The following is a 19917-nucleotide window of genomic DNA, read 5'->3' as shown; positions in this document are numbered from 1 at the left end:
AATTGAATGATTATCCGTTAACCTCGTGTGACTCTTTACTGACAACTTTAATTCTGTACCCACTGATTCCGAGTTTGAAAAAGGAAATCACCTCGTAACAAAGGCTGAAAACCACTCCGTGTAACTCGCAATACCTTATAAGGATAGCTGATAATATTCATTGATGCATGTACACATGACACATAATAAATAAATTATCTTTATTAAAATTATAAAAATCTTCTGAACACCTTCAAAAGTACAGAAACGGATAATTTTGTCCCAAAACGAAGTTATGTAAACACTCAATTTTATGAAAAGGATATACACCATGCATTTCATTTTTCATTCATTCAAATAACAATAAAGTACAGATAACTAAAACAACATCACTGTTATCGAATGATACCTAATTTCAACATACTCTATTAATCACCTTCGCCATACACCCCACGTGTTATTGTTATGTTAAGCGTTAAGCACTGAGCACTCTTATCGCGATATGTACCCAGTAATCTCAGTCACGCCCCTTGTGGCCACCCCTTTGACTAAACCCAATGACGCTCACGGTACGATAACAACAACCAATCAACGTACGGCTCTGCCTTGAAGGAAAGGAACTGATTACACCGCCAGCCAATCAGCAGCCCCATTTCATTCAGGGTAGGGCCAACTCTTTACGGGTCGCGAAGTATTAGCTCTTAATGGCGACTCGGGTTTGATAGGGCTTAATTACTGGAGATTGTCGGAGTTTGTCCACTGTGTATGAGTTTGTATCCCAAGAAAGTGCTTCACATATAGCGATTTCATAGCCTGGCGTTATTCAGTCACGAAGGAGGTCTGAGCCGCCTGTTTTTCAAACAGAGGAGAAAAACTTGTCGAGTTTTCCTCACACGATGCAGAACTCTCCCTTTGAAGGTAACGGGTATCAGACAGGACTATACGGATCATCGCCCGGGTATGATGCGGGTACCATTAAGCTGCATCATGGACACTATCCCGAGACGGAGTCGTGTTATGGAAATTACATGAACACCCCCAACACGTCGCCAAACTTTCTTCCCCGAGAGCCTCCTACATATGCAGAATCGACTTTCTTTCATTCCGGATTCGTGCCAAATTCCAGTCCGTCTTATTACAAAGTCCCGAGCCGTCAGGTGGATTTGAATGGGTATGACATACAGAGAAATGACCAGGTGTTGATAAAACCCGAACTCCCGATCGGAAATGGATTGGACTTCGTTCAAAGGTATGACGTGGAGGAGCCGAAGGTTCTCCACGAGATGGACAATACGGTCACAAAGCTAGAACACGATCCTGATCAATATAAAACAAGCTACCAGAGTCTCACCGCGGAACAACATGATGGACAGACAGAAGAACGACTTACACAGATGAATAAAGAGGAGCTAGTTGAAGACAAGAAGGAAGAAGTGACGGTGGAGGCAACAGAAAAGAACGACGAAGAAACGGGTAAAAATAACCCCGATGTGAAACCAACGCTGTCCTATATTGCACTCATAGCTAAGTCAATCCTAGAATCACCTCAGAAAAGACTGAATCTTGGTTCCATATATTCCTGGATTGAGAAGAACTACCCGTATTACCAAAACAAAGGTCAAGGTTGGAGGAACAGTGTCCGCCACAATCTGTCCCTCAACGACTGTTTCATCAAGGCAGGGAGGTGCGAGGATGGCAAGGGCAACTACTGGGCCATCCACCCTGCCAATATACAAGACTTCATGCGGGGGGACTTCAGGCAGAGGAGGAGGTCCAGAAGAAGAGGGAGGAAGAAGGAGGGAGAGTTTGGGATGTACCCCATGACTAACGGTTACCTGGGTACCCCACCCGCCACCTTGAACCCAGGGATGGGTTTCAACCACCCTGCAACCATCCAGTCCATATACTCGCCCTACACAGAAGCTGAGAGACGCGCGTACAAACTAGACGAGGCATTGTTGAGGCAGAGCATGAACAATCCCTTTATGAGATGGTACCACAATGGTAACTACGGAGGGACGAACGGGACATCTTGCAATAGCGGCATGTATGGAACGGGATCTGGGCAGTGGCAGGGCTACACTGACAACACTTCACAGTCCATGTACCAGTCTTTCTCAAGGTACGTATGTTTGTTAAACAACCACACAGGTACCCTACCCCATGTAGCATGTATAGTATAACGGTAATACCTGCGGGGCCTCATGTTCGGATATGAAATAAAATATTTTTAAAATGTAACAAAAAAATACAATTGGTAGCGACAAGTCCAGGAGCATATATTTGCTGATGTAACTAGCAGACATAATTACTTAACATTCATAGTCATCAATCTTCAGCAATGTTAAACTTTCGTTGGAACTTGAGAAGCCAATTGTGTATTTTGTGTTCATTTTAAGATGAAAAAAACGAAATAATTTAAACTGATGCAGAAACATGAATAATAAAATAAAATAAAATAAAAATAATAATGTTTACATTGGAAAAATGTTTATTAATAATAAATACAATATCATCATCCACGTTTGTTTTAATTATATTTATGCCGGATAAATACTGAAATACCATAGACTTTGTCATTTACCTCGTTGTACATTACATTGTCACATACAAAGATGTGTTCCACACGACGGTGCCCGACCTTCATGCTGGTATTTATATGCACAATGACAAAGGTAGAATTACCGTTAAGTGTGAAAGGAATGCTTCACGTTGATATTGTTTTGTCTCTGTGTATGGTGGCATTCACACTCATCGACACGACCTGAATACACAACTCAGACATTGCTAGTAGGCATGCTGCAAGTACTAGTTTCAGTAAATATAAAATTGAAATAATAAGAATATCATACTGAAAATGAAGTATTATTTCTAAATTCAACTGAGGAAACATTATCATATCCTAAGACACATATCAACAAAGCTAGGGTTATTACTGTTCATTATAAAATAGGGTGAAATTTGTGGTTTTTGAAGTTTTATTCAAACCAATTTTATGTGCTTCTTAAACTAATAGAAATAAAGTACAGTTACGAATGGGACCGAAATGAAACTAATATCAACAAACGAACCAAAGAGAATGATTTCATTCTACTCTCAATTGTTTTAACCGAAATGCTCTATGACCATAAACATAATTATTACTGGAATGCTTACATTTGCATGGTCATTTTAAACGATCATAAGTTCTATATTTCCCTTAGTGTGGTGAAACCATTGCATAATAGTCTCGAATATGACAACATAAAAATGCACCAGAGCGATGGGACGTCACAGCTTCGTAATTAAGTAATTAGGAGTATAAAGCGTCTTCACCTGATTCACATTGACTTAGGTAACAAATACAGCAATCAAGTTTATTCTCCAACGGTGGTACATGACTATATACGTAAACCTTTTATACAAAATATACATCAAGAGCGCAGATATAAGCAAACGGTTCTCTTTAATGTTTTCAATTTTACTCAACAGTTGTAAAAAGATGTGGCCAATTCTTGAGTCCATAACGTTACATAAATTGAATAATTTACACAATAAACAGATTTGGCCAAATGATATATTTATTTCAAAATCCTCGGCGTATGGCGGTAATAAGGTACCTTCACAGAAACATTAGACAATAGTGTGAAGGTGTTGTGGTTATAATTACTGTTTGTAGTATAATATATATTTACAACTACCAATAGATGCGTTTTTAAGCACAAAGCAATATTAAAGGTTTAATTTCGGCGTTGTTTAGCATTATTGATTATATTATCTGTATTTTAGTCAGCTTTGTAGTTATACTGCCTGGTTTATATGCTCTATTCACTAAACCAACCATTATGTTGTGTATAAATTGCTGTATTATTCAAACTATATTTTAACATATTCCTGCTGTGTCCCTCTGCAGAAAATCTGCAATGACATTGTTTACCCAATGGTTGATAGTGTGAAAATGTCTTCTAGTCGCATCTGAACTATTATATAACAAGAAAGTCAGGTTTGATTAGTGATGTCAACTGCCATGTTATGTCGGAGTTCTCGTGTAATAATACCAACTTCATTCAACAAAGTGCGCTTGCGAAATCTTCCATCGTCGTGGACAATATTGATGACAATATAATTACAATGTGTCATTTCGTTTTGAAAAAAAACAATGACGAAGCACAGAGCCTTTTGTTATGTTTAGCACAAAAAGAACATAGCAATACACCATATATATTTCTTGTAGCATGTCAGGTATTTAACAATTTCATTTTTCTCAACTTACACTGTGTGTCATGAATACACTCTCCCGAGCTTAATATTGTTGGTGTGACGAACATGATGTGTTGTACGGTGGGGTGGTTCAACTGAAAGCGTAAGTTACTTTTAGTAATTGCACAAACATAGTCTTAAGGATAATATTACCTAAACACGCGGAATCTCCATAAACGGTTACGGCTCGTCACGCCGGAATGTGAAACTCACTCAAGACAATACCATGCAGTATTGAAATGTAAATTAAATATCATTTGAAAACATTATTATGATTTCTAATTGCATAAAAATAAATGAACAACACACATCGTCATATACGACTATTTAAGAAATATTGTATAACGATAATAACGATATAATACTAATTTCACTAACATCGGAACCGGAGTTTCACTTTTCCACTAACGACATGCTACTATCCCGCAGCCTCATTCCAGTATTAACTAAACGTGCTGCTGATACTGTATTGATTAAAGACAAACATAACCTCTCTGTTCGGGCATGTTGGACATGAAGCAGTGTAACAGCGATTTAATAGTATTAATTGCCGTGTTAAATTAATAGTGTGCATTATCCAATTATGTTTGTAGCTAAAATGTTTCAATTCTTCTCAGACAATTTGATCACTCCCCCACGCGTTGACATGTATAACCTCCTCTGTAGGGCAAGCTTCCTGTATTCTTGAACACATGTTGAACAGTGTGTCTCGCTTGTCGCTCTTTCTCCATACTATCGTTGTAGGCATGATTTGGGCACATTGGGAAACAGACATTTGGGTTATAGCATTTTCTCATTAAAGGCGACTTGAACTATCCCTACAGTCCTAGTTCATAATAATAATCAAATATTTAACAGACCATGACTTGTTGTTATGAGGGCCGTTTGGGATGTAGGCAGTAGGCATACTATAGTGTGTGGTGATTTCATTCCGCAGATGGGGCGTGTTCAATCTGATATATCGTGTCTGAAGTTGTGGTTTTAGATATGTAGTAAAATGACAATTCGATACAGGATGGAAGAAAAAACCGGAAAAGAGACATATTTGTTACCGATGCATGTTCCACGTGCTATGCTTTCTAAACCTAAAACGGGATATAATTACCTGCTGTAATACGTGACTGAAGCCCACACGGTTTGAAGGTATTAGTTATAAATCAACACAAACTGCATTAGTATACAAGCTGTTTGTTTGCCGTGGTTATAACAGTGTACAAGCTGTTAGTCTGTCGTGGTTATAAAAGTGCACAAGCTGAACGTCCCCCGTGAAAATATTACGTTTGTTTTTTGCAATAAAAAATCCTTTGAGCACACGATATCAAATCCTTATAGTATGTACAAGTGTTAATATACTCAGGATAAGTGTATTTTCATGTAGCATGTTTATCTCATCTAGTGACTTGACAAAGTTGATATTTTAGTGTCGCAGGCACGAGTGAAAATTTCAACTTCGTCGTGTTTATTATACCACATGCTTTCTTACAGATCTTCCTGATCTTACCCTAATCTTACGCTGATCTTACTGTGAACTTACTCTGATCTTACTGTGAACTTATTCTGATCTTACTGTGAACTTATTCTGATCTTACTCCATTGTGTCACTGAAGCAGATTGAAAGTAGTTCCGACAAAAACTGTACACTGAATTCTATATTTTCATCACGCAGTCCGACAAAAACTGTACACTGAATTCTATATTTTCATCACGCAGTCCGACAAAAACTGTACCCTGAATTCTATATTTTCATCACGCAGTCCGACAAAAACTGTACACTGAATTCTATATTTACATCACGCAGTCCGACAAAAACTGTACACTGAATTCTATATTTACATCACGCAGTCCGACAAAAACTGTACACTGAATTCTATATTTTCATCACGCAGTCGGAAAATAGGAATTAGCCGCTCTCAAACTTTCCCATCTGTCTTCATTGTTGCATGTGATAAAATATATTTTATACGCCACCGCTAGTCCCATATGAACACAAATAGTTTGTATTATTGTATACTTAGAATATATTTCTTTTACAGATTAACTTTATTCCTGTATGTCATAATTTTTCTGTAAATTATTTTAGAAATAGTCTCTCCTGAGTCAGAAAAAAAGTCTCATTACAATTTTAAAACACCATGTTTAGCATGATGATTTATCAGTTGTAATGGTGATAGTTTAATAAACTATCTGTCTGTGTGTGATGGTTGGATACGAACTATTATATAATATCTCAACAACACTCCATCTCTGGATCTCGATTTCATATATTCATATATTCATTGATGTCATGTTTGTCATTTGGTTAGAAATGATTTCATGACATCTTAGATGTTGAAGAGAAATTAGTATACGTATTAAAATCAAACATTCTATTGTGGCCAGTGTGAATATTACATGTGTACATATATTGCAACTGTAGTCGTATCAGAACCATGCACCTTTCTGCATCACATGGAATCCTGATTTGAAACACATCACTTAGCACATCTCACATCACACCCATATCCTCTTTTTTATGATCATCTTTTCATTTATATTTTTTTACAAATCATTGTATGGCATGATGACCAATATTTATAGAATCTGTCTAAACTCCCACTCATAAGTGCTTTACATTTGGATATGAAGTAATACTGCTTCAGTTCATTCTGGAAGATCTGGAATGATGGAATATGCTTTGTGTCATTACGTGAGAAAAAAAGACGTTTTTGCACATGTCGTTTGGTGATATTTGCTCTGATTTGGGCGCTGGGTTTTGGCCAAAGTTCAAGTGATGTCCAGATCGTTTTTACTTTGCTGCAATCCCGAAACAAATGTTCAGTGGTGTCTATGTCACAAAGGCTCCATGTATTGCTGTCAACGTATCCTATTATTAATAAAATATTATTAGTTGGTAGGAAGTGGTGTAGAATTTTGTATTGAAACCACTGAAGATTATTATGAATCGTATGCTGAAGGGTATGCTGTTATAGTTTGCTCAGTCCTCTAAAGATATTACTACTTTTATAATATTTTCCCACTTTGGAGTGTTGATTTTTACACAATGTTTTTTAATCAAACATTTGTTAAAGTATGATCATCTACCTGTACCTATAATGTACTGGTTATTTCATATGTAACGTGGAACACACGTTATTAAGTTATAAGATTTTATGTCATTTTTAAATTCCGATCTGAAACAACGTTGTTTGGTTGAACATACAACATGAAGTTGATGGTAAGCCTCGTCTTCAAACATTCTTCATTCCCACGGCACTTGACGTCATCATGACGTAATTATCGTCGGCTGCGATAGTGTCACACGCCATCTTGAAATCCCTGCCAATGATAATTAGATGCCTGTTATCGGTCTCGGTCGATTTGGCCTTCGCTGGAATTGAGCCTCGATTGCTGTTAACACACTTCTCGTCCCGCTAATAGCGAAAGGATCTCATAATCTAATCAAGTAGTTAGCCAAATTGGCCATGCCAGATCGGAAGCCACCTGTAGACACGCGCCATTTTCATTGTCTCGAGTGAGGAAAATGAAACATTTATAATGAGCTGCATCATGAAAACTGAATATATACTTTGTTCTGCTTCTGTAGAACGAACTGTCTTAAATATGTTATATACTTCTGGGAACTGTCGAGCATATTGCACCAGTATTAATCCGTTACGAGACGATTATCATGTAGGTCTTTGAAAGGCATTTAGAAGTGATACACATAAGGAAGAGAATATATGGATGTCTACTTCTTTATTATGAGGAACACAACGTTTCGGAGTATATACTTACTCTTCATCAGGTACCTGAAGGAGTAAGTATATACTCCGAAACGTTGTGTTCCTCATAATAAAGAACCTAATGAAGGAGTAAGTATATACTCCGAAACGTTGTGTTCCTCATAATAAAGAACCTGATGAAGGAGTAAGTATATACTCCGAAACATTGTGTTCCTCATAATAAAGAAGCTGACATCCACATATTCTCTTCCTTATGATTATCATGTAGTTACCGATATTCAATACACAACTCGTGTAAGGTGTCTCGACATGTGATAACATAATCTGAACTGGACAAAACAATTGTTTAAATATTAGTTTAGTTTCAAAAATATCATTTTTAATAAAAATAATCTAAACGGACTAATTAGACTCAGTTATCAATAAAATATGTATTCAAACGTCAACACGGGAAAATAACCAGTCTCGATTATCTGCCGGAACATCCCACACGGCATAAACAGCAAAATAGTGAAGAAAAACACACTAAACAGCAAAAATTTTACTCAGATATAAATAATATATGTGTAACACACTGACATCGCCCTCCGGATATATACCTAGAAGTAATTAAATGATCTATATATTCTCACCATATGCTTCATTACTACTTCCATATTACTTTTTTACAAATTCCAAAAAATTACGAGAATTCTATTTTGCATACAGAAAACAGTATACTGTTGCTATGCATTGTACCATGTATTATTTGTATATGTTTTCAGTGAAGGCATATTTTACTTGTTGAAAGACATCAGAATAAAGTCATTATCACTTATTTGGCAGCATTAATTTGAAGTTAGAATATATGTTGATGACCTAAACAATATTATTAATGATATTGTGTGATGGAATTTCTTAAATTGAGTTTGCTATATTCATGTTTGTAATTGATTTTTAACCACGAATAAAGTCAGTTCTATTTTAAATTAAACCGGCATATGAGATTATTCTCAAATGCATGGTCAATATATACATTGGCACCTCTACAATTGATGCCATGTTTAAATCCATTTGTGTTTTCACACATTCAAAGTAATGCAAATATAGTAAATTAACATTTTCGATTTAGTTTAGTGCCTAACTGTATTAGATGACCAATAAACTACTTTTAAGTCTGTTCAAAATACATTATAGCAACTAAACAATTTCAATAATAATGTCTTATACTGTAGTTATACATTTGATCGCCAATGTTACTGTTTCTAATTGATGTTTTTTGTGACCATGTTTCAACACAATGCATTTATTTAGCGTTCTATTCCATTGTCAAACCCTTAGCTGAATTATCACTGTTGTAACTATTAAATTGTCAACTTTCAGCCCCAGTGCACATTGTACATATATATTTGCACATGTGATGCTGATGTTATAAAGCCAAACATGTGTCAATGTAATTGATGACAGTGTCTTTATATTCCAATAAGGAGGGGATCTCGTATGTTGACTTACTTTGTTTTTAAAAAAACCCACAAAATTAAACTAACTAAAGTATCGTTATGAACCAGAGGTATAGTCTTATCATTGTAAATATTACAATAAAACATTGGAAGTAAAACTAAAGATGAGGTAAAACTTTATTGAATCAAATATTATTATTCAGACACTAGTACTCGCCGTTGTTGTTATCGTGTTATTATTTTCTGCTCATTGCACATGACTGATTTTATCTTTAAACAACTTTAGATCTTAATGTTCATTAAATACAGCCAATATTTTACGAATTTCTCTCTATAAATAACAGTATATGCGGTGTTTATGTAGGTATTTATAAAGGTAACAAAAATGTTTCTATAATCTTAGGAAATCTTTTCTGAAAGCAGACTCCATTGTAAGATTGCGACTATATCATAAGCATCTGTTTATAAATCACTATCGAATATGACAAATATATGCATTGTTAAAGGTCAACTTTTGCTAAAATTACAACAGGCTTGTATATTTACTTTCTTGTGTGACAAAGTTTGTTTAATATCAATATGCAGTTACAACTTCGATTTCTCGTACTTGTATAAATTTGTCCGGGTTTTCCACCGTGAATACAGGGCCAGCTATGTGGGGAATGCACAAGACGGCTGTGTTGCGCAGTCTTCATATCCTTCAACAGGTATTGGTGGTTGCCATTCAGCCCATGTGTTTTTCGAATGCACTTTATCCGATGACTTTCGGAAGACATTATCATCAGATATTGATAATCTTGGAGGATAGATAGCGTTTCACAGTATCTTATTTGTTGAACCAAACCTAAATGTTTTTTTAAATACAAATACATGTATGTTCTTGTCTCTACACTAATGTACAGTAAACTACGGTTCTAACGAACTCAAATGGACCACTAGTTTTAGTTCGTTATAACCGTAGTTCGTTATAAGCATATATTATCATATTTATCAATTTTCAAGAAACATCTCACTCTATGAATATATGTGAATGTATGTTTTCGTAAGAAATAATGCAATTGAATCAAATAAATACAATTTAATATCCGAATATCATATGATTGTTTCAAATATGAGGAATGAGTTAAACACAATCGCCTAAGTGTTGTTAACATTTATGTCGCCTAATGCCACCTTAATGATTCCAAGGCAAACAGGTGTCTCTAATGTACACGTGCATTGATAGCATGGCGCTACTGTGTTTATATGTCCATATGAATATTGTAGAATGATCTGCTTATTTCTCCTCTCGCCGCTGCTGCTACTCTAATGTTTAATCGCAGAAAGTTCTCTGCGCAGTAGAATATTTTATTTTTTTATAGTGATTGTATTACATATTTTAGCACTCACGTGCTTTTATTATTAATATATTTGTATTCTGGTGTCTCGTAGTCCATTTTTGGCCGGACAACGAACATTGATGAATGTTTTGTATTATCTTATACGTATGTACATTGTGTGACGCCGAAAAAAATAATCTGCTTCTTCTTCTTCTTCTTCTTCTTCTTCTTCTTCTATGTCCAGCTTGCGCCCCTCATGGTTAATTCTCCCTCAATGTTTTTTGTACGATAACAACGACCACGTGTAGTTTATTTCTTAAATATCAACTACAAACCAGACATGAACACACTGATACATGGACACAAAGTTCATACGCGATGGGACAAATTGAAGGAATATTTATAAACCAAGTAATTTGAGTTTCCGGGTGTGTATGAATGTTCAATAGAATTACTTTAATCATTAAAATGAATTAATTTAGTCTTAATTGTATATTCACATTAATTGATAATTTACACAATACAAGCTTAACAATGAACGTATGATGATAATAATAATTAAAAGCGACAAACATTTCCATAACCAAAAAAACATCTCAAGGAAGAGAATTTATGGATGTCAACTTCTTTATTATGAGGAACACAACATTTCGGAGTAAATACATATCCCTTCATCTTTTCACCTGATGAAGGAGTAAGTTTATACTCCGAAACGTTGTGTACCTCCTAATAAAGAAGTTGATATCCACCAATTCTCATCCTCATGTGTATCGCTTCTATGGCTTTCAAAGACAAAAAACATCTCTTGGAATATGCTAGGAATTAAGAACATTTTAACACTTACACATTTTCATAGCTACATGTTGAAAGTAGCATGGGTATAACTGTTCAATGTTACCAGATCATCAATTAGAATGATCGAATTCTATCACTATATTACACCTAATGTATGGAAGTAAAGTGCGCAAATGATTAAAAAACGATTGCCTATTTCCACACGCATGTACACATGTGTAAAGCAATGTATGACCTAAAATATTAAAAGTTGCATATTTCTTCTGGAAAAACACAATACTCAGTAGGAATTACCGCGTGGCATCCGATTGTATAAACGTCAAGCTTATGCAAGTTTCTGCACAAATGTATGTGCTGGACATAAACGAATATAATCGAAACTAGAAAAAATATTGAATAATCGTAAACAAATACACACACTTTATGTTATAATTTACATTTTCTTCACGGGAAGACAATTTGTGAGCAGTTAATAAACACGTTTATATCAAGTATCACGGAAAATATTGTGTCTATTGCAGTGTTTTGCTACAGTATGTAGTGCACGTTAGGTATTGTCGTAGACTAACACCTAGTCTCTGAAATGAACATATTTCATAGATAAAACAGTTGTTAAATAATAGTTATAAAAATATAATAAAAAGGAGCTCAGAGACTCTCTTCATTTTCCTGATACTGCTGTAATCCAGACTTGCCAAATACTATGGACTTGGATAGGCTGTATTTGATATATTTGTTTCAGGGTCTGTATGACTTATATTGTCGGCGAGATGAAGAATAACGTTGACACAGGTGGATAACGTGGAGCCATCACTATCCTATATTGACGGTTATTTGTTGCTCCCATTGGGTATGCACTATCCATTAAAACTGCTACATCCCCGTCCCCCGAATATATTTCTTCAACGCTTTTCTTTACTTTCTAGCAGCAGAATCTCTGCACATGTACACAGCTGACGTAATTCAAAGTTAACATATCACATGTAGTTTCAGCAGAATCAGTAAATGCGGTGCGGCGCTAGGCAACAAACAAACACTTACTTTTTTATTCGAATTTTGGGGTAGACCAGGACATGATTTCCCTTTTCGGGAGTACCCGGTGTCATCACTGATTTTCACTGATCCATTCATATATTTTTCATCGCTATTTTGCCTTTTACGCCCACTGGAATCTGTTCCGGCAGATATTTGAGACTGATTATTCTATGTTGTTTACGCTTCTATTTTTACTCTCTTTTAATTTCATCCAAAAGGCAAATATATCCAATTGTAAGCCTGTGTTGTGATTATGTTGATTTGAATTTAACATATTTTACTGACAAACATGGTGTCAAATATTTTTACTAACGCTTGTTGAACATACATACGCTTGTTACGAACATTAACACATTGGTCATTGAAAACTAGAACTATGTGACAATAACAGGGACATCTGACGTGGGTATCTTTATTCATGAAGTAGGCAACTAATATCACACATGTGGAGTGTTTAACACAACAGTAGGTGACATATAAGTGTTTAACACATAGAACAACAACAACAAACATCCATAGATTAGTAAATATACTTATGGAGACTGTTTACATTACATTTACTAAACTGATACACAGATTGTTTAAATATTTCATTTACTAAACTTATATAGAGACTGTCTGAATATTACATTTACTAAACTGATATAGAGACTGTCTGAATATTACATTTACTAAACTGATACAGAAATTGTTTAAATATTACATTTACTAAACTTATATAGAGACTGTTTGAATATTACATTTACTAAACTAATATAGAGACTGTCTGAATATTACATTTACTAAACTGATATAGAGACTGTCTGAATATTACATTTACTAAACTGATATAGAGACTGTCTGAATATTACATTTACTAAACTTATATAGAGACTGTCTGAATATTACATTTACTAAACTGATACAGAGATTGTTTAAATATTTCATTTACTAAACTTATATAGAGACTGTCTGAATATTACATTTACTAAACTGATACAGAGATTGTTTAAATATTTCATTTACTAAACTTATATAGAGACTGTCTGAATATTACATTTACTAAACTGATACACAGATTGTTTAAATATTTCATTTACTAAACTTATATAGAGACTGTCTGAATATTACATTTACTAAACTTATATAGAGACTGTCTGAATATTACATTTACTAAACTGATACAGAAATTGTTTAAATATTACATTTACTAAACTTATATATAGACTGTTTGAATATTACATTTACTAAACTTATATAGAGACTGTCTGAATATTACATTTACTAAACTGATACAGAGATTGTTTAAATATTTCATTTGCTAAACTTATATATAGACTGTTTAAATATTTCATTTGCTAAACTTTGATATTGACTGTTTGATATATTACTTTTGCGGGGGAGGGGGGGGGGGGAGGGTGTTTAAGGGGGGGGGGGGGGGGGTGTAGGGGGTGCGGGCCGTGGTTCGTACATATACCTGATACAGGCAAAGGGCTAAATGCAGTGGAGGAGAAACGCGGAAGCCTCATCTGAATTGTTGATAGCACTGACGTGATGGTATTCCGGGCGAGTTTAAGATAATAGCGGATGTTATTGAACTCAAATACTCTCTGGTATTGTCAGAAGAATTGTCACTTGAAGACAACAACAACACGACACCCATCAGTGAATGGAGAAAGTTGATATGTCTAATAAAGATGCACATTTTTCTGACGTAACAACGTACGATCTCGACACGAATTTCGACAAACACGTGAAGCTAGAATCCGCTGTAAGCTTATTGTCTCATGGGGGTATAAACATATCGGTTGTAGCTAGAACTAAATATTTTAGATGTCTAATGAAAAAACAGCAAAATAAACATTCTTAAATTTCTGTAAGCATACACGATGCCCATTAACGTCTCGTCACCACATTACATTTATTAAATTAGCCTTCTCATTGAGAACCGGGACAACCCAATGTCGGTAAACCGAGTCACTGGGATAGTTAGGGGTGAATGTTATGAAAATTTATATTTGAAGTCTAGACCAATGACCGAAAACAATCACAATACAGATAAATCAAACATATTGTACATGTGTATGCCAATAGTATTGTTATCATTTTTCTCTCCTCTCCCACCCTGATGATAATTTGTTGTTTACTGTACACAACCCCACGGATATTAGCGGTTTATGCTCAGGCGTACTGAACGACCAAGTGTTTGCCTTTGATCATTAGAATTCTTCCCACTCATAAACCCACAGCTATCGTAAAACCTCGCGAGATATTTCGTGAGTCCTTGGTGATAGTCCCCTACTACTACCCTCAAGGAGGCGGGCCACTGGACAGGACCTCTTACGATCTCACGGTTTGAAGGACCCCAAACTGGTGGATGAGATAAAGAAACAATTCCCAACACGTTCGTCGCTGCGTGGTTTCTGAAGTCATCATGACTCTAAGAGAATTGGGAATTTATCACATTCTCAGCATTTCTCTGTGATACGGAGCCGCCCTGGAATGCTTGTATTGTGGACTGTTAGTGTTGCTGTTTGCGAGTGAGTGAGTGTGGTTTTACGCCGCTTTCCAGCAATATCACGGCGAGGGACACCAGAAATGGGCTTCACACATTATACCCATGTCGGGAATCGAACCCGAGTCTTTGGCGTGACGAGCGAACACTTTAACCACTAGGCTACCCGACCACCCCTGTTCGCGAGTACAGACTTCAGTGAGTGAGGAACCTCTTTGAACAGTGTTCCAAATGACGAAGAACGTTTATGTTTACCAATGCTGTGCCGTGGTGCTCACAGACCAAAGAGTGAGTGATTATTGTTTTACGCCGCATTATCAATCTTGCAGTTATTCCAGCAAAATAGGGGCGGTGAAGTAGCCTAGTGGTTAAAGTGCTCCCTCGTCACGCTGAAGACCCGGGTTCGATTCCCCACATGGGTACAATGTTTGAAACCCGTTTCTGGTGTCCCCCGCCGTGATTTTGCTGGAATATTGCTAAAAGCGGCGTAAAACAACACTCACTCACTCACTCCCAGGGAGACAAGAAATGATCATAATCAGATCATGTATGATTCGATCTCATCATCCAGCACAATCCCCTAAATAATGAATCCTGTTTAGTGAAAATTATTTATGATAATTTTAAACCCAATAGCTACTATTTCAGTATATTTATTGTTCCGCAGTGAATGCAATGTGTTACTTTGTGATATAAGGTATTTATCAATGTCCTAGTATTGGCATAGTATTAGGACATTGGCGTGTACATGTCGTGCACCGGTTGAAGAGATACGCTACTTAGCAAAGTTACACGCCTCACTAACGTAGACTGTTTTCGTGCATGGAGACATGTATTACCCTTAGCCACATTAACATCTACTCTGAACCAGTAAAGTGATTGCTGGGATAGTGCAAAGGTCAAGCTTGAAAACAGATCGATAATAAACTTCGCCTGTTGACGAAGACAACACGGTCCGATCAAAACAAACAACCCGAAATGAATACCCCGTCAAAGGCACTTGAAATTCACGACGAGGGAGCCCAATTTGTGTACGATTTACGATCAGGATAATTCTTAATTTGTTAATCAGCAGCCTTACTGACGTCATGCCGACCGCGGAGACTGAACGTGTTCGTTGAGGAAGTTCGGTGGGGCAGACCCTCCCTTGTCATGATCGTTATTGATCACGTATAGTGTGTGAGTGGGATGGTTTAAGTGTCACAGCGTGTCGGGTTATCGCTGGAGGAAAGTCAATACTGATGTAGGTCTTAACTTAACGTTTACTACATGGTGAAACCCACGGGTATAGTGCTAACAAATCAAGGACATAATCTGGGATTCGAATCCATGATCATTGGATCCTTGTACGCATAAGGGAGGCAACTCTATACAACTTATGTCGGCGTCCCTGTGTCTCTTATTTAATGAATTAATATTAATTCCCGTGGGGAATGGGGGTCAGAAAACATCCATACCTATGAGGCGACCAGGTGAGTCTGGTGGTCAGTCTCGGCCAGGTAGTCGCTCATAATATCAGTTACTGGATTGTCTGGCCTATTTGTTACAAGCTGCCGTCATTTAGCTGGCATTTTGCTGAGTACGGCGTCAAACAACAAAGAAAGAAAGAAACAATCAAACAAAAATACAAGTACAGTAAACTACGTTTATAACGAACACTCTTCTAACGAACTGACCGATATAACGAACTTATATTTTAGTCCCGACCATTTGTTGTACATATGCTGTATATACGCTTATAACGAACTACGGTTATTACGAACTAAAATAAGAGGTCTTTTGGAGTTCGTTATAATCGTTGTTAGTATTAGTAATGTCAGTTTCTGGGCCCAGGTTGAGTGACACCAAAGTTTGTGATAAAATATTTCGTAAAATAAAACACAGTTTTTGTCGAGAGAAGCGGATATGTCAAGGCATACTTGGACACTGCATATCTTTCACCGGGTATAGGTACAAATGTACTGGAATATTTTGATTTACATAATTTACATAAATACACTATTTACACATCTCCAGCAATAATTTAACGTTGTATATTGTTGACTTAGTATAAGTAGCAATATATCGTAAAATTGAAAAAAATAAATGAGCAAATATTATTTGACGCAAACTCATCTCTGAGAAACCCCATGGATATTTTCAAACACAATGTGAACACTGTCCCACAATATAAATACCTGGATGATGACATATATATTTAAATAAAATATGCAAAAATAATTCGATATCATTTTTAAAGTTTTAAAACTATTTTGACTAAGAAAAGGCAATGTATGTGTATGTAAAAATACGGAGCTGCCTGCCGATTATTAGGAAGGTGTCAAATCAGTATTCTATGAACGCCCCATTACATACCTGCTTTGTGTTCCTTGTATATAGCTTACTGAAGACAAAAGGAAATATATACTTCAAAAAAGGATTCGACCAATTTATTTATTTTTTTAAATTACGAACGTTACCTAAACGTTATATAAGGCTGAAAACAGTCACCGGAGCACTGATAAATTAAGGTCCAAAACATACTATGATACCCGTATCAAATACATCAGCATCGAAAAAACATTTCTTGTTTGTTTCCTTTTTGGCCCCCTCACACTTGTGTGTGTACTTTCCTTTGCCCGACGACCCGTGAAGATCCGGGGTAGAATAGGTCTTCAGCAACCCATGCTTGCCGTAAAAGGCGACTATGCTTGTCGTAAGAGGTGGCTCACGGAATCGGGTGGTCAGGCTCGCTGACTTGGTTGATGCATGTCATCGTATCCCAATTGCGTGGATCGATGCTCATGACGTCAATCCATGGATTGTCTGGTCCAGACTCGATTATTTACAGACCGCCGTCACTCAGCTAGAATATTGCTGAGTGCGGCGTTAAACACCAAACAAACAAATTTTGCCCGACAGTTTATATAGCGTCTTAAAATATTGAATATTGGACACGAATGACACAGCACCGAAAAAAGCTGATTATACGCCACATAATGTACACCCTAAAGGTAGATAAATATGAAGCAAGTATTTAATGTGGGATTCGGATGAAGCGATACTTTTACAGAAATGTAAAAGTCCAATAAAACAGTTTTCACAATACTGGTTTGCTACGGTTAAGTGCCAGGAATCCTGGATATATTTACTACTCTGACTATACGTAACATTTATTACCTGAATAATAACAAAACTCCGGGAAGCCAAATGTGGAAGATATTAAACACAAATTAGTGGTTTAAAATGTCCATTGAATACAGACTAGGGAGAAGCCCCAAAACTAACCCGAACAATCATATTGTCACCTAATGTCTTCTCTGTGAAGACAATATTGTGGAAAATCTTATACAAAATTCTACTCTGTATGACAATTATTCGATTGCTTGACAGTGTTTGACCTTGATTGTTTGACTATTCGTACGTACCCCTGTTTGCCGAAACACTATTATCAGATTATGTCATAGAACAATAAGCTTTATAGAAAAAAATGTGACAATAGTCCCAGAACAAGAATTCTCATTAATTATTGTTCAAATGACCCAAGACAACTGTGTTCATTGATGTTAATGTAACGTTTGTATTTCATGCCATCTTTTGCGGTGCTATTCGCCGTTTTTTCACTGTAATTGTAATTGTACGACAAATCCAGAGCCTTAAAACGTCAACAAAGAGATTAGACGTCGTTCGGCGGGAGCAGCGCCATGCGGCTCTGTGGACTAGATACTTCGGATGATTAATTCAAAGGCTTAAAGAACACTTATAAAATGTTTCTTTACTTTTCCTTTCAGAAGCTACTCAACACCCACTTTAGTATAGGTGACCACGAGCAAGGTGGATTCGATCTCAGAACAACTGCCTTTGATTTGAGAAAAGGACACGAGATCTCGAGGAGCGAGTTTACGTCTGCTGTCGTGTGACGTCACGGGGTCGTCTGCTTCTCCTGCCCTAACAGACATGGCGGCGCTTTTGATATACCCCGATAAGACTAGGCACGTCGGGAAAGGTTGAGGTGAGACATGGGGCCAGCTGATTCAGAAATGCCGAGTGGGGTCGCTTGAATTCATGTGAACCTTACAAGCAACAAAAAAGGGATTTGTTGGTCAGACTGGGTTCGCTTGAAAGCGCCGTGTGTAATTAGCATCTGTCGACGAATACTCCTGGATGAATCCCGTTGGATGTTCGGCGTAGGCAGACAGTCAACTGGCCTCAGTCGAACAAGGTTATTTATCACTTGCACAGCGGTGGTTGTGATTCGTGGGAACCCGGACAGTATATGTCGGCATACTTCGGCAGCTATCGAGCAGACTCTGGGGGCGGAATGTTCACATCGGACGGAGATTGCTGGGTTTATTTTTGCAGATAGTTATCAAATAATTGAGAGACTATAGACTCCGATGGGAGATTATGTATGGCTGAATCTGTCAGATGGGTTGAGCTTTCCCCTGATATCTGAGTACACAGGAACACCTAGTCTAACACCATGGTGGATTTGTTTAACTAATGTTTTAGTGCTAATTAATGAACCGATCTGGACAATGTTTGTTTGTTTGTTGTTTAACGCCGCACACAGCAATGTTCCAGCTATATGGCGGCGGTCTGTATGTAATCGAGTCTGGACCAGACAATCCAGTGATTAACATCATGACCATCGATCCACGCAATTGGGATCGATGACGTTCATCAACCAAGTCAGCGAGCCTGACCACCCGATCCCGCTAGTCGCCTCTTACGACAAGAATAGTCGCCTTTTACGGCAAGCATGGGTTGCTGAAGACCTATTCTACCACGGATCTTCACGGGTCGATCTGGACCTCAAAAGGCCCACAGAATGTTGTATAGCGTTACTTGACACATTAAGGACTAAGAATAATTTAATCACGAATTGACTTGACTAAATTCAAGATGAAAGTGGT

General features: G+C 36.9%; 1 protein-coding gene across 1 annotated transcript; it reads left to right on the top strand.

The window, feature by feature from the left end:
- The first annotated feature begins 668 nt into the window (after positions 1 to 668).
- Positions 669 to 19651, top strand: LOC124152969 (forkhead box protein unc-130-like). The gene is made up of 2 exons (XM_046526061.2): positions 669 to 2101; positions 18793 to 19651. The coding sequence occupies exons 1-2, from the start codon at positions 876 to 878 to the stop codon at positions 18818 to 18820; spliced, it is 1254 nt and encodes a 417-aa protein (XP_046382017.1). The 5' UTR covers positions 669 to 875; the 3' UTR covers positions 18821 to 19651.
- Positions 19652 to 19917: the final 266 nt, after the last annotated feature.

Source organism: Haliotis rufescens, unplaced genomic scaffold, assembly GCF_023055435.1.
Source record: "Haliotis rufescens isolate VD_foot unplaced genomic scaffold, xgHalRufe1.0.p SCAF_16, whole genome shotgun sequence".
Taxonomy (NCBI): domain Eukaryota; kingdom Metazoa; phylum Mollusca; class Gastropoda; order Lepetellida; family Haliotidae; genus Haliotis; species Haliotis rufescens.
Note: the sequence above shows the minus strand (reverse complement) of the source record. Positions and strands in the feature narration are given on the sequence as shown.

Bases quoted from the DNA above. Each gene is read 5' to 3' on its own strand.
- LOC124152969 (XM_046526061.2), top strand. From the start codon at position 876: ATGCAGAACTCTCCCTTTGAAGGTAACGGGTATCAGACAGGACTATAC. The intron at 2,102-18,792 runs GTACGTATGTTT...TTTTCCTTTCAG, and splicing joins ATGTACCAGTCTTTCTCAAG to AAGCTACTCAACACCCACTT.